This window comes from Gossypium raimondii, chromosome 7, assembly GCF_025698545.1.
Source record: "Gossypium raimondii isolate GPD5lz chromosome 7, ASM2569854v1, whole genome shotgun sequence".
NCBI classification, from domain to species: Eukaryota; Viridiplantae; Streptophyta; class Magnoliopsida; order Malvales; family Malvaceae; genus Gossypium; species Gossypium raimondii.
In genome coordinates, this window is record NC_068571.1 from 50,511,699 (window position 1) to 50,528,049 (window position 16,351).

At 33.0% G+C, this 16,351-nt stretch overlaps 2 protein-coding genes across 2 annotated transcripts; both read right to left on the reverse strand.

Annotated features, from left to right (window-relative positions):
- Positions 1–4,094: 4,094 nt before the first annotated feature.
- LOC105767953 (probable WRKY transcription factor 32) lies at positions 4,095–7,704 on the reverse strand. Its single transcript, XM_012587612.2, has 5 exons — positions 7,407–7,704; positions 7,233–7,282; positions 5,488–6,188; positions 5,204–5,362; positions 4,095–4,656 (listed from the first exon to the last, which is right to left on the reverse strand). The coding sequence occupies exons 1-5, from the start codon at positions 7,645–7,647 to the stop codon at positions 4,299–4,301; spliced, it is 1,509 nt and encodes a 502-aa protein (XP_012443066.1). The 5' UTR covers positions 7,648–7,704; the 3' UTR covers positions 4,095–4,298.
- A 4,225-nt stretch (positions 7,705–11,929) lies between these two features.
- On the reverse strand, positions 11,930–14,957 carry LOC105767888 (probable LRR receptor-like serine/threonine-protein kinase At2g24230). The gene has a single exon (XM_012587489.2). It carries the CDS (start codon positions 14,569–14,571, stop codon positions 12,145–12,147), a length of 2,427 nt encoding a protein of 808 aa, XP_012442943.1. The 5' UTR covers positions 14,572–14,957; the 3' UTR covers positions 11,930–12,144.
- Between the last annotated feature and the right edge of the window lie 1,394 nt (positions 14,958–16,351).

The following is a 16,351-nucleotide window of genomic DNA, read 5'->3' on the forward strand; positions in this document are numbered from 1 at the left end:
TTGATGTAGTAGAAAGCCTCTTCATTATATTTCAACCAGTGTGCTACCCATTCAGTTAGTTATATGTAAGAATTCAATACAATCAGTTGACCCAAACCAAACAGCATGGGGGAGTGGGCATAGATGATCTATCAGGAATCCTGCATTGTAGTTCCTATCTAATTGGTAGCCAACTGTTTCCAAAGAAAAATTAGTAGTTTAAATAATAGTTTAATCTTCCATTTTGCTAAGTAATTGAACCTCACTTTCAGGCTTGTAGAAACATATAATCCTCCTTTACACTGAACCTCCAAACATAGCAATCCCCTTCCTTTAAGAGGGAGAAAGCCCAATGTGGAAAACCCTTCATTCCAAGGCCCCTGCAAGCTGCAACTGCGAATGAATCTCATTCTACTCCCACATAAGCTTAGCTTCAGTTTTGTTATTACTTACAAGCACACCCGATAGACGTTGACTGTTATATTGCCTCAATAAAAACCCATTGATACATTGCTGCCATCCCAAATTTGAACGTCTGACAACATATATCACCTCCGCACAAAATGCTTTTCCAAGTCCAAGTATATGCTTTCCTTGCTTGAACCTGCAAGAAATTTTGTTCCGTACAATCTTTTGCCAATAGAATGCTTTGCGTAAAGCCCTGTGGCTTGGTAATTAGTTTCCACGCTTGCTTAGCTAGAAGAGCATCATTCTTCATCTGAGTATGCTGAATACCCAGACCTCCAAACTTCATCGGTTTGCAGACTCGGTCCACTCATATCATGACCCCAGAAGAAGGATCGAACTAATCGATCAATGTACCTGAATACTAAAATGAGAATGACTTATGATGTGCCATAAATATATGTTGAAACTGATGATCTTAAAGAGTTGGTAAATAAAAATTTTAATGTGGTTGACTTGTTGAGATGAACATGTAGCATAATGCGATATAGCAAGGCACAATATATGAAATTGTAGATTGCTTACTAAAAATAAGTCAAGTGGTTAAAATGAATTGGAAAAGAAATTATTACAATTGAAATAATAAATTAATTTATTAAATGATCATGTGAATTGAAAATTTCTATCGATTAACAATAATTGATAATGTATAAAGATTTGAAATCGATTAATAAAATGTGGTAAATAGTGACATAATCACCTAAGAACGTGTATACATGTGAAATGAAAGAAAATAAGTGATAATAATGCTCTAAGAGTACTTGCATGTATGAATGAAATACTTTCAATTGAAGTGGTAATATAGATACATTGCTTATTTGGGTTACATGAGAAATGAGATGTGGAAATTGATTAAATGCTCAATAAGCAGCGGATAAGTGTATATATATGCGTGCATAAGAATTATCATGCGGTATTGATGATTAATATGTGTGAATATGAGATATGCCATAAAATTTAGATAAGTAAAATGAATAATTATATACTTATTTCTTAGTAAATTTGATAGAATAATTAAGATATAGCTGACATGTCATAGGAATTAGTTGTATATTTTTACGGAAATACATCATTTGATGGAGATATATGCCTTATGACATAGCATTTATGTGCAATTTATAAGACCTACATATATGTGATTTTGGTTGTGATGGTTGGATGCATACTCGTGCAATATACATATGGTTGTGGTTGGATGGAAATTCTAAGTGTCCAATTTTTATTTTACTTAGATTACTAAAGGTTGAGAAGTGAAATTTAATAATAATGGACTAAATAAACAATTGATGACAACATGAAATTTAAAGCATATCTTTTAATTTCGCTTAAATGAGGTAAGAGTGATTATATAATGAAATTGTAAATTAGTAAAAGAATTTAGAGTTATGAAATCAATTTGATGGAATATATAAATCGCACATCGTAAATGGAGTTAAAGAGATAGAATAACTTACTAAGATGCTCAACAAGTGTATAATGAGGAAAGTGAATTTATAAGGTGAAATTGTAAAATGGAGTAAGACTTAAACTTATGAAGTTAAATTGATTGAATAATATATAATCCAGATAAGAAGTTACAAGATAAATGATTAAGTAAATGGTACGATTTGAAACCATAATTCTTTATTCATTAGATATTCATCGTAAGCTTAAGAAAGGATTTAGTAGAGAATCTTTGTGTACTTACTAAGCTCATCGAGCTTGGCGCATTAATTGTTTAAAAGCGTAGGTGAAGGACTTGTTTCAGGAAAGCATGGAGGACTTGGCTACATCAAATGCACCACATCACACCCTCTTGAGAATTCAAGGTCAAATCCTTGGTGTAATCTAGGGACTTTAGAGTCGCATGTATATAAGTTGTGTATATTTATAGTGAGTAATGTAATAAGTATTCTGTTAAATTCTTTACAAGTATATTTAAATGATCATGTGATATTTGGAATGATAATACGATGTTCCTTATCCTTAGGGTTTTAAAAGGTTTTGTTATTATTGGAATGGATATGAAGATGTTTTATCATGTTTTGAAGTGTTCCAAAGTTTGAATTCAGATCTCCTGTATCCATGTATCTATGCCTAATCTTCAAGTATCGGTACTTGGAAAGGCATTTGCCAAATTTTTACAGTATCAAGGTAAGTTATAGTACATATTACCCTATACCTTAAAATTTATGTTTTTGTCTTAAATCGTCACCCAATAAGAACTAAAAGTAATAGCTTTCTAGTAAGAGCACTAGTTGTATATGTGTATACCTATGAACTTATTTTTGAAGTTTTTGTGGACTTTGATCCTATCGCTATATCAAAATTAAACGAGAAGAGGTTAATAGCACCCGGACGCATGGCAAGTTCCTTGTCACCGAAACTAAAGCTTTGAGAATGCACGCCAAATGCCTAAGCTAGATGCTCATTCTCCTTTTAACCCTTTCTAACCTTTTCGATTATGAGATTTAGTTGACAACTAATAACAGTCTCCATACCTGATGGAATAAGACAAAAGATTTGATGTTATTGTGTAAGACAATAGCACACTTCTAGCCATCCACTTTAAATATGGACTTATTCTAAACCTATACTCCTAATGTAGGATTCATTAAATTGATTGTTACACCCACAATTAGGTATCACTTACATCTTTCCCTCTTGTCTTAGCAAGTAATTAGACAAATATAACATGTTCTAGTGATTATTTTACTTTCCGTGAAAAGTAGTTGAATAGTGATCTAAACTTTTAGGCTTGTGTTACTCAGATTTGAGTGTAAGTGTCAGATATGGATATGTATCTAATATGAATATGGTTTTAAGTTTTCACATACATTTGGAGGATCTGATTAAATTCTTTTTAAACTTTTACAAACATTTAAAAGATCCTGAAAGGTCAGATCCTCATATCCATATGTCAGACATGAATACTTTAAGGAAAATCAAGAGTCCAACCAACAATTTTCCAAGGATATATGTATCATATAGGACAATTTTACAGTTTGATGACATATTTTACATCATAAACTTATTATTTCTATCCATTAGATCGCAGCTTGCTTAGTTGATAAATCCCAAGTCAATTCATTTGATTTAAATTACTTTCCATTCATTTGGTGATTATCATTGTAACAAACTTTTTGCAGGTTTTGATGATACCAGGTTATAGATGAGTTTTGGGTCATTTGACGACTATACGGAGTTTTGTGAACCACAAGCCTATAGTTAGCAAATTCAGATATCCCCGCCAGGTTCCGGTTAAAACTCCAAAAGCAGATGTCATAAGCAAAGATATGGTAAGAAGGGGTCTCCAAAGCACGGGGCGCACGTCTACTCGTTCATGCAAGTGGCGTAATGACAAACGACCATCTCATAAGTTGTTTCAGATTCCAGGAGTGTATAACAGCAGAAGGAAAAGAGGAAAACGGGACCGAAGACATGCCCAAAAAGAAAAAAAACCAAATAATGTGAGGGAGTAAGACTTGTCCATAGCTATTTACAATGAATTATGATTGACAACAGAGAAGATTGCCTTCCAAACTATGTATTAAATGCAGTCACCCGCTGACCTGCATAGCCGCAATCTTAAGTTCCGGCAGGCTCATGTCACATAAAACAAAAAGAGAAAATTTTGGAACATGGTTCCAAATAAGATCACAATAAATGGGTTGCCAACCAAATCTATATTGTTTCCACTATTATAACCTTGTTCCAAACAGATTGAGAGAGAGAATACAACAGAAAATATACAGCCTCACCAGAAATAACAAAGGAAAAACTAAGCGTAGGAAAATCAAACCTGATGAATTATCATTTCAATAGTTTATATAGAGACATGCCTGATGTTGACAACAGAAAAAGGCCCAATAAGTTCAGCATGGCTTGATTTCAAATCCGATACTCAGTAGCGTTCTAGCTGATTCCATTGCCTTCTCACCTCCAAGGTCTACAGCCTCACCGGTCAATTCACCTTCTGTACCCACTGACCACTTTGTTGATGTAACTTGCTTTTGCTCTCCATCAGCTATTGCAAGTTGTAAATTGTTCATAGAAGCAGGAGCAGCAGCAGCAACGAGAGGAGCACTTGAAGGGCCATGCCGCTTCTTTGGTACAGGCATGTCATGGTCATGAACACCTTTATATGTTATAACGACAGCATTTGTATTATCTACAGCTGTCTCAATATGCTTACGAACAGGACACCCAGCAGAAGTGCATCTATAGTAGTTCCTAGAGAACATTATCAACTAAAAAGATCAGAATGAAGCCAATAGAACCCATACGCATTCAAGTAAATTGGAACTAACAACTTAGTTCAAGAAAGAGCTTGCAAGTCTACCAAATTGGTCATCCTGAGAAGCAAAAATGCCCCATATAATTCATAGTGGTTTGGGAGAGATTTAGATAAATATAGCACAACATTGCAAAACGAAGTTAACCTGCATGACTTTGCAAAGTATACTAAAAGGGCAAAGTACTGCAGAGACCAAAGGCAATGATAGACCACTGGAACTTTTTAGCATTAATTGTCATCAAACCCCACAGTATAAATGAATGATTTATCCAATATTTCAATAAAACAAAGATAATATAGTAAACCTTGCAGGTTCCATATCACAGGCATGTAAAAGAAGCAAACGACCATAACGTAGATTAACAATGATAACAGGTAGACAAAGTAGCCACATGCCTGAGCAGCCACATACATTGAGCAATGGTTTGATGGGAAAAACAATGAAACCTTTATCACAAAAGATACTGAGAAGTGAACAAGCACCTGGGATTAGAATTTCCTTTCACCATTTTCTGTCCATATTTTCGCCATCTATATCCATCGCCAGAGATTCCTACATCACCAGCTGCATGCACAACAAATTTAGGTTTTTTCCCAGCTTTTACAACAGAACCAGCACAAACTGCATCACCTTTCTTCCTCCTGGTTATCAAGAAAATGAGAAACTATTAAAACCAGGTTAGCAGAGACACTTTTCCATTAATAGTACACATCAGACATATGTCACGAAGGGGGAAAAGGCAAAGAAAATTCATGGAAAAGCTTGCCTTTTATTTGGTTCTGCTTCACTCAAAAACTCTTTCTTCATTTGCACATCACCGTGCCCATCAGAGCCACTTGAACACTGTCGTTTTCTTTCAGTATGTACAGTTGGTTCTGGTAAAGATTCTTTAGAAGATGTAGAAGGATCAGAATCATTAGGTATTCTGCTAGGCTGTTCTCTGACAATTGAAAGAGGCACAGCAGATGATAAAATATTGTTTTCCCTTGTAAAATTCATTTTCCGTGGTGGTTCATGACTATGTATGCCTTTATTAACAATCTCAATTACATGGCCCGTCTGATCAGAGCATTCTATCTTTTTGACCTGACAATTGGAGAATGTGCATTTGTAATAGCTTCGAGAACCTTTAGGACTCTTCACTTGCTTCTGACCATATTTCCGCCAATTGTAACCATCAGACACAGGTGTCTTCACAACGGGAACAAAGGATAGCATTTTAAGATTAGAAGGGTTTTGCTGGTTTGCTACAGGAGGAGATGCGCCATTAACCTTCTGATCTAAATGACTTTGTGCTGGTAGAGTTGGAGTGGGAGGAGATGAAATATCTTGTGTAATAGAAGTTGGTGATGGTTGTGATGAAGAAGTTGGAGAAACAGATGACTGGAGCAGATGTTGTTTTGGAGCTTCTGCACGCTGGACAGCCAAACTAGGCAAAACTTTCTGGTGGGCTATCTTAACTTGCTCCTAAAGAAAATTAAACAAAGAACCAAATTGAAAGAACTATTCAATCACAGAAAAAAGTTAATTTGTACGTATGTCCTTTCTCATTTATATTAGTCCTGAAGACCTCTAGGAGAAACAGAGGAAGAGATAAGATGTGCAGGTCCTAAAGAATTGATGACCACAAAGATCTTCCACATCATTGTAATCGTTTAGAACTCGTTCAATTTTCTAACTTGAAGGACGACATACATCACCACTAAAATACTTCAATTCAACACAATTTGAAGTTATTATTACTGGCAAAACTTTGACAAGGATGATTGGATGTTTGAGGAGATGATTTTTGCATCCTTTAGCCCATTGATTTACCATTGAAGTTGATGAAGCTTTATCCTTTAGTGACCACTTTTATATAAAAGATATATTAGATCATTGAGTTCATGCACAATGACCCACATATTTGCAAAAATAAATAAATTAATCATTAGTATATTTTTTAGAGATTTGGTCGTAACGGGCTTCTAAATATGAACACTTCCATAATAAAGGAGCACACTTGACATGAGAAACTACCACATTCTTATATCCTATAATTCAACTTTACTACCATATAGGGTGGTGTAGTATTTAATCTTGCAAATTCCAAACAGTCATTTCATGGACCTCCAACATCGTTGAAAAGAGAAACACAGCCGCCCTCAGCACATTATTTCATGTGCAAAGTGCTTTTAGTAATATATTTGATATTTCAAGGCAACATGGCATAAAAGGAAAGTCTTTAAGGCAACAAAGTCATCGATCCATACACCACAGAGAAAATCTAATTTTAGTTTCTTTGTGAAAAAGATAGAATCCTCGTAAACACTAACGAAATTCGTATGATCGCCAAATAAGGAATCAAACTACGCAGAGAAAAACACAAACAAAAAGTATGGATTTCAAGCAAACAGATAAAGTAAGAACACCGGAACATCGTAATCGCAATTTTTTTTTTCAAAAATAAAAGAAAAACACAGAAATGAAAGTCTTAAAATGATTATAGTAGCTAAAGAGTAAACTCCTGACCTTAGATTCAGCTCCTTCCTTCAATTCCGAAGTAGGATTTTCCCGCAACCCTGAGAGATCAGGGCATACTCGCTTAGAACAATTTCAACATTTTTATTAAAAAAATTAGGGTAAAAAGAACGAAATTCTTCCATAAAACACTCAGACAAAAATAAACAAAAAAATAAAACTTACTCTCACAACGATCATCATTTGTTAGGGTTTCCAATTTCGAGGCTCTCACCTCAGCATCACTCGACGGCGCCGTTCCAGCCCCGTGCGACTCATTAACTCTACTCACTCCTTCCTCTTCCTCTTCCTCTTCATCCTCTAACTCGTCCACTTCTTCTTCTTCTTCTTCTTCCTCCTCCTCCCCTTCTGAATTGTCGTATTGCTTTCCCTCATGTCGTTTTGCTTGGCTCTCAGTCTCAGCCATGCCCGATTTTTCCCCAAAGAAACAAAGCAAACAATTTTCGTGCTCTTTTTATTTCCCTGTTAAAAGAATTCGACACTATTCGTTTCTCAGACCGATAAAAAAGGTCAAGTTTTTTATAAAATCCCTGTACTTTTTCCTTTTTTAGATTTAATCTTTCAATTGTAATATTCATTATATCTAGTCCCTCTTTTAAAATATTTATTTTTAATCTCGAGACCAATTTTTTCATAAATTCTATCACATAATTTGACATGCCTTATTTTACATATATATTTTTGATATTTGTCTAAATGTACACAAAATAATATATATATCTTATATAACCACATGTTCAAAAATAAGTCATACAAATTATTTGATGAAATTCATTAAAAAGCAGTATTCTTAGGATTTAAATACAAATTTCAAATAATAAAATAACTAAAAACAATCAAATTATAAAGAAATTAAATCTGTAAAAAAAATAAAGTACAGGGATCTTCCATAAAATTCTACCGGAAAACTGGACGTGTCGTTTTAATATGTTTATAACTTGAAACGGTATGGAATAGATTTGGAGAGAGAATGAAAGAGAAAGGGGAAAAAGGTTGCTTTAAAAGAAGGAAAGGAAGAGAGAGAGAGTAGAAGGGTATATATGTCTTTCTTTGACTTGAATTGACTCATCTTTTCTTTCCCAGGTGGTTTTTACGTGTAACAGAAAACTCCGTTGATCTCTCCGTTACTTTAGATGCGGTGGATCACCGTTGATATTGTTGACTTTGACTCATTCCTTTGATCGACGTCGTTTCGCTGGCCCTGGCCCGGCCCTCTTTTTGCCTTTTCGATGGAGTGGTGTGTTATTTGGATTCTTATTCCCCGACATCAAAAATTAATGTGTCACAAAATCGGGGCCTAGTAACGCTCCACGTGAATTTCTGAATGATAAGACAAAAATTATAAATTACTCCAATTTTCAAATTCTCTACTCTCCTCATCCGAATGTTTTAATCTTTTTCTATTATTTGGTCATGGTATCGGGCGGGGCAATTTAGGTTTTTTTTCACCTCAACTTCGATTTTTTTGTTATCTTCCGGATCAACATTCGATTGAATCGAGTAAAAACTTCTCAAAACTGATGAGTTTTATTTCATTATTCTAATTCGGTTTTTTCTAATTTAGTAGAGTAGAATGAAATTCGAGTTGAGTCGAATAAATTTATTTGAATTAAAAAAATTAAACTGATTATATTGAAATCTTGTTGATAATATGACTAAATTTCAAGTTAAATAACATAAATACCATATATTAAGAAAATAAGTTATACTATATATTTTAACGGTAGTTTTTGATACACTGCCAGTAGAATATTTTAATTCAGAATAATCTCAAAACTTCGCATGAACTTTGTTCTGATGTGTAATTGATACATGGAACTTGGATAGTGGTTAAAATGTATACATGAAACTTTAATTTTGATTCAATTATACGTATTTAAAGAACTAAATACATAAATTTATTGTATACAATATGTAAACGTAAATTGATCTAAAATGATAATTGTGTTAGCGATTGTGAAAATTGAATGGAATAAAAATATCATATATAAAAATGCACGAAATCAAAGTCCATATAAATAGCGCACATTTGTTCAAAGTTCATATATAGTTTTAAGATTTATCTCATTTAAAATTTTGAGTAATGTTTTATTAATATAATTTTTTTTAAATACCAACTTTTATTTTCTTAATATACTTTAAATAGGACATATGTCACCCCATAGGGTTTAAAATAGAGGTGCTCATGGGCCGGGCGGCCCGGCCCGACGGCCGCCCGAAATATGGGATGGTTCGGGTAAAAATATAGGCCCGAAATACGGGTTTGGGCAAAAAAAGAGACCCTTTTAGAAAACGGGCCGGGCCTCGGGCACCACTTTTTGGCACGGGCCCGGCCTGAATATAATAAATATATATTTTTTATTTTTAAAATATTTTTTTTATTTTTTTATTTTTAAAATAATTTTTTGGTGTTTATTAAAAAAATGAGCCGGGACGGGCTTGGACTTAGAACTTTTTTCTAGGCCCGGCCCGGCCCATAAGCACCTCTAGTTTAAAACAACCAAATAGATATGAACTTATTTATTATCGAGTCAATATCTCAATAATGAATTTACCAAATACCCTTCATCTTTTATAAATAATATATATTATTTTAAGGATAAATTTATCTTTTCATATACGATCTGGAAAAATAGATACGCATAATGAAATTTGAACACAAAATATTATAATTTTAAATATTATAATTTTATCATTTTAATAAAAATCATTATTATATTGTTGATGTAACATAATCTAGTATTTAAATATTGATTCCATTAAGCAAATATTCCATTGATGAAAACTATAGGCCCCAAGCCGTATTCAGCAAAACGATATAAAAGAGAGAGAGAATGCAAGGACCAAACCAAAGAGGGAAACATGGAATCGAATGACTTGGAAGAATATGTGGTAGTGGCTTAATTTTCTTTTAGTTTTAGTAAAAGGGCCTAACTAGCATTTTTCTATTTACACATATTACTACTATTAAGCTTCAGGGAAGTCCACCTTTGATTTGATTTTAGAATCCTTTTAGTTTTTTTTTTGGCTTAATGATAAATTTGGTCACTAATATTTACATGTTTTCTCAAAATGGTTCTAATTGTATTTTTGAATTTTTTTTTGCCATTAACCGTAATTTGTTTTTCAAATTACTTTTTTAATAAATTTGATGAAAGTACTGTTAAAAGCGGGATGATGTGAAATTTCATATGTGAAATATTTTAATGAGATATAATTTATTACTTAGATAATCTAATAAAATAATTACATGTGAAAATAATAAAATAATTCATGAAGTTAAAAATAACAGTTAATTTAAAGAAAATAAACCCAATTATCTAAAAATATTTCAAAATGAATGCACACATCAAGTATTTTCGTTTTGATTTATTAATTATTTTTAAAAATTTGCACGATAAACAAACATATGCATTCATTTTGAAACTTTTTTAGATAATTAAGTTTACTTTTTTTTCTAAATTAAGAGTTTTTAATTTCAAGTATGATTTAGTTATTTTATTATTTTCACATGTAATTATCTTATTGGGTTACCTATGTAATAAATTACATCTTATTAAAAATATTTCATATTATCCTCGTTAATTTTTTAATAGTACTTTCATCAAATCTATTAGAAAAATAGTTCAAAAAGAAAACAAATGTTGATGGCCAAAAATGCTCAAAAATATAAACAGGGTCATTTTGATAAAAACATGTAAACGTTAGTGGCCAATTTTGTCATTAAGCCTTTTTTTTCCTAAAAAAAAAACAATTTAGGAATCTGATTCTTCGATCTATTTCTTTTAGGGTAAACTATCAAAATAATCACTTTTGTTTATCTCAAATTACATTTTAGTCATTTATGTTTGAAATGTTTCGTTTTAGTCACTTATGTTAACGTGTTGTAACATTTTAGTCACTGAGCCGTTGATTGTCGTTAACGGTGTGATGGTAAGCTAACATGACACGTTAAATCATCATTTCAAACAAAAATTTTAGGTTAATTTATACAATTAATCCCCATATTTTTTCGTTTTGAACAATTTAATTTTTTTCTTTTATGTTATTTTAACTTTTAATTTTTTTATTTATTTTTCATTCTCTTCTACTTCTCTTTTGTTTTCCTCCTTTTCCGTCTCTTTTAATGTAGTTTTGTATGTTTTTGTTAAAGCTAGTCCCTATATTTTTATTTTTTGAACAATTTAATTTTTTCTTTTTATTTCTTTATTTTCCTTTTCTTCTTCCCTTTAATATTAACAAATGTAAAATATAGAAAACTACATTAAAAGCAGATGGAGAAGGGAGGAAAAGAGAGAGAAGTAGAAGAGAATGAAAATAAAGAAAAAAAAAGGAAAGTTAAAAGAACAAAAAGGAAAAATTTAAATTACTCAAAATGAACAAAATATGGAAACCAATTGTATAATTTAACCTAAAATTTTGTTTGAAATAATTATTTAACGTGCCATATCAACTTACCGTTACACGTTAACAACAATTAACGGCTTAGTGACTAAAATGTAACATTTCAAATATAAGTGATTAAAATATAACCTAAGATAAACAAAAAAAGAGACTATTTTGATAGTTTACCCTTTCTTTCATTAACTAATTCTTTAATACAATTTTGTGCTTAAAGTACTATATTTTTAATAAAAATAAATATTTAATTATCTAAATTTTAACATAATATAAATTTAAAATGTCGATTTGTAGAATCAAAATATTTCAGCAGGAATTTAATCTTGAAATACATACGAGAGTTAGACCGAGCAAATAATTGATTTTCCATTGAAATGATAAACCCTTAAAACTAGGATGCCAAGAATGGAAAAGTGAAGAGAAAGATAGCAGGGTCCAAGACATAATTTAACAATCACTATACATATATCCCCTGCCATGGTGATTCTTATATCATTGTTTTTCATACAGTAGCTCTTGGTTCAATATCTTTGAGAAGACCAACAATCTGTTGCATGGTTGGTCGCTTGTTGGGAACATCAGCTGTGCATAAATATCCAATCTTCAGGGCCTCCTCCATTAGATAACCTGGCCCTGTTTCACGGATTTTAGGATCAATAGCTTTCGATCCTTGGCTCTTTCTCACCAACCCTCGAACCCAACTCACTAAATTTGCTGCTTGTTCCTCTGGATAATCATCTCCAATTGGCTTTTTCCCTGTTGTTAGCTCAAACAAAACAACCCCAAAGCAATATACATCGGATTTTGGTTCAGGTGGTACAATTTCATCCTCTGCACCAGTCGCAAAAACACTAGCTAGTCCAAAATCAGATAATCTAGGCTCTAAATTTGAGTCAAGATAAACACTACTAGCTTTAACATCTCTGTGGGTTAATGGAGGTGAGCAACCGTGATGAAGAAATGCCAGTGCTCGTGCAACACCAAGGGCGATTTTGTATCGAAATCCCCAGGTTTGCAATAGTCCTTTAGACCCAACATTGTGTACACCATTGTTGCCTTCTTCTTCCCATGTATCAGTGCTCCAATCCTCAGTTGCTTGAACACCAAGTGGCAAGTCGTAGAGCAAGTTCTGCAAGTTCCCATTCTCCATGTAATCATAAATGGCAATCCTTTGATCCCCAGCCAAGCAATAACCAGTTAATGGAACAAGATTGGGGTGTTTGATTCGACCAAGAGACTCGAGCTCTCTTGCAGCTTCTTGGTTTGTTAATCTTGATCCATGAACCAAAACTTTAACAGCTACATGGTTTCCACCAGGCAGAAATCCCCTATAAACAGGCCCGAATTTCCCTTCTGCTAGTAGTGTGCCTCGATCGAAATTAGAAGTTGCAGTCAAGAGGTCTGCAAATGTTAGATTTAATAATGGTTTCTCAAATATCACTACTGGGACTGATGCTGCCTGCTTAACATCAGCCACCCATGTGGTTGAATCCGTTTGAAAGGAAAAAGGACCTGAAATGTTCTCCTCTTTATATGAAGGTTGCTTAACAATCCATGTCATGGATTTCTTTCTGCAACTAAAGGCTAATAATAGCAATCCACCAAGCAAGCAGACCACGGAGAGGGTTAAAGCTAGGGCAAGCTTGAACCCTTTATGTGTGTGGGGTCTTCTTTTGAAAAGGGCAGGATTTGCAGCAATAGGGCAATTGTTTAATGAGCCATAAAAGGCTGTTTCCAAGATCTCAGAAGATAACCCTGAATCACAAAGGGTTAAGTTGTTGTAAGAGAAGTTGTATCTCTCCATAAAATGGAGTTTTTCCAAGAGAGAAATGGGGATTTCTCCACTCAAATTGTTGTGTGAAACATCAAGTGATTTGAGGTTTTGGTTAGCCAGTGATGGAATGTGGCCAATGAGGCTGGTTTTAGACAAGTTGAGATACTCTAAACCCAAAAGCATTTCAATTCTCGGGAATTTTTGGCTAGCAAATCTATTACATGCAAGATTAAGATGTCTAAGATTCTGAGCTTGACTGAGATTCATGAAAATTTCTCCACTGAGTTGGTTCTCAGATAAGTCTAGATAAATCAAATGAGACCACTTGAATTGTACCTGAGAAATGTGACCTTGAAACTCGTTCTTGCTGAGGTCAATCACTTCCAACTGCCCTTGAAATACACCCACGACTGAACCCTTAAACAAGTTCCTGGAAATGTTAAGGCTTGTTAGAGACTTCATTTCGGCAACATCCATAACCCTGCCATGAATCTCATTTCTAGCAAGGTTTAAAGTTTTGAGCTTAGGAAATGCAGCACCAAAACCATCTGGCAAGGAACCATTTAGATGGTTTGAAGAGAAATCAAGTGAAACCAAAGACTGGCAATTTAGAATTCCTTCAGGAATGCTCCATTCAAACCCATTACCACCAAGCTTAAGAACTTTCAAACTAACTAGTGAGCTTATAGTTGTAGGAATTTCCCCAGAGAAATTATTACCAGAGAGATCCATAACTTCAAGCAGACCAAAGTTGACAATATTGTTTGGGAGAGACCCTGAAATCTGATTATATGAGAGGTTAAGACTCTTAAGTGAGACTAAACTCCAAAAATCTGAAGGCAAAGCAGTGATTTTGTTATTGCTAAGATCCAATGACTGAAGCTGAGCTAACTTTCCAATGGTGGTATCAGGAATCAAACCAGAAAGGCCTAAACCTGAAGCCTTCAATGCAATAACATTCTCCTTGGTATCATCACAATTCACCCTCACCCACGAACAAACAGAACCAGGGAAGTTGTAAGACAAAGAAGAGTTTGAACCCATTTTGTTCAAGAAGTTAGAGACATAAAACCCATCAGTGTTGGGTAGTTGACAAGTAAAATGCTTGAAGAAGAGTGATAGAATTAGTAAAGAACCAAAGAAACCAAAACCCATTTGAGCTAACAGGTCAAAACTTAGAAGCAACAACAAAATGAGTACTCCTCTCGGAAGAATGGATGGTTATTTTCAAAGGGGAAAAAAATGATTTTTTTTAATTAAAAATGAAGCTTTGAGTGTCTTAGAACAAAGTGTGACCTTACCTTGTCTGGCATTGCAAGTCTATCAAAGCCAACAAAACAAAAAGCAACCAAAGTACTTTTGTGTCTTTGTCTCTACATAGGGCATAAAAAAAGCTCCATTCCTTTTTCAAAGGTTTTGGGCTGAAAATAATTATTACCACTCAAGAAGAGAAGAATCCATAAACAAGTTATGGAGAAGATAGAGAAGCAGAGACAAAGGGTGTATTGGGAAGGCAAAGATATGGTAGTTTGAAACTGTCAGAACTCTGAAGTTGAGCTCATTTAAATGAAATACAGTTCATTAATTTAATACACAGGTATAATCAAATTTTCGAACATGACAAACAAAATTATATATAATCGAGGATGGTGGATTTATCAAGTATGTTGGTGGCTATTCAATGATTATTGAGGGTTCATCATTTTTTTTCCTGCCTAATTCTCTTACTTCTTTCCTTTTCTTTATTGTGTAACTCAATCAATGTAAACAAAAATATAGTTTAATACTTGCTATATTTAGCATTTATGAAGATTAAAAATATCATAATTTAAACTTATTGGTTTAGATTTGAATCGTGTTAATCGTATTGTTGTTAAAATTTTACTCTCCTCCTATACTTCGTTAAAAAATATATATTATAATCTTCACTGGTCAAATAAAATTTAATTCGATTTGAAATCTATTTAAATTTAATCTTATTTATTAATAAAATTGAAATTCAAAACTTTAGTTAATATTTTCAACATCAAAACTAATTCATTCAGCAATAACCCCCAAAAAAAAACCATCTCTTTGTTAATTAGATAATATGCATAGATGTAATAAAAGAAAATTTGATACAAACGAGGTTAGATTCCTTGTCTGAAATGGGTTCGAGCCCTGTGCCCTAAATTTTTGCAAACAATTCCTATTATTTTAGTTTTATTTTATATTCTCATTGTTTATTTAAATAAAACAAAACATTATAGCAATATTTCTTTTAATAGAAAATTATTAATCCATTCTATGGTATGCAATTCGAGGAAAAAAAACATAACAAACATTTGTTGTAAGCAGTGATGGATAAGCTCTATCAACACAGTAAAAGCTTCAGTTTTAGCATCAATAGAATATTATGACACGTTAATAATTAACTTTATCACAACTTAAATACGGCATATTTAGAGTGATTGCAAACAATTAATACGATAAAGAAATTAACTCTGAATGGGCAAAAGTAGCATGCAAAAATCGACAAGAGAACCTAGCATCCACTAAATTGGAGAAGACAAATACTTATAGATCGACAAGACAAACACATTCTCCAAGAGCCGGCAAAAGCTTATAAAAGTGAGACTTATTAAACAATAGAAAACAAACCAAAACACATATGAAACTTAAGACAATATGGGTTCAAATCGACTCGTGAAATTATTTATTATTTTAAAATACTCTCAAAATAGAAACATATTAGCAAGTCGGCGAAGAATCACTAGTAGTTTCTGAAAAGAGAGACACTGTCATCTCTCCGTCACAATTTGTGAAAATAGTAAAGATATTCATAAAATAAATTTGTAAACTGAAAAGAGATAATATATAAAGTGAATGAAGGAAAAAAAAAAAGAAAAAATTGATAGAAGAGAAAAATAAACAAATAGTAATCAGCTCGAAAACA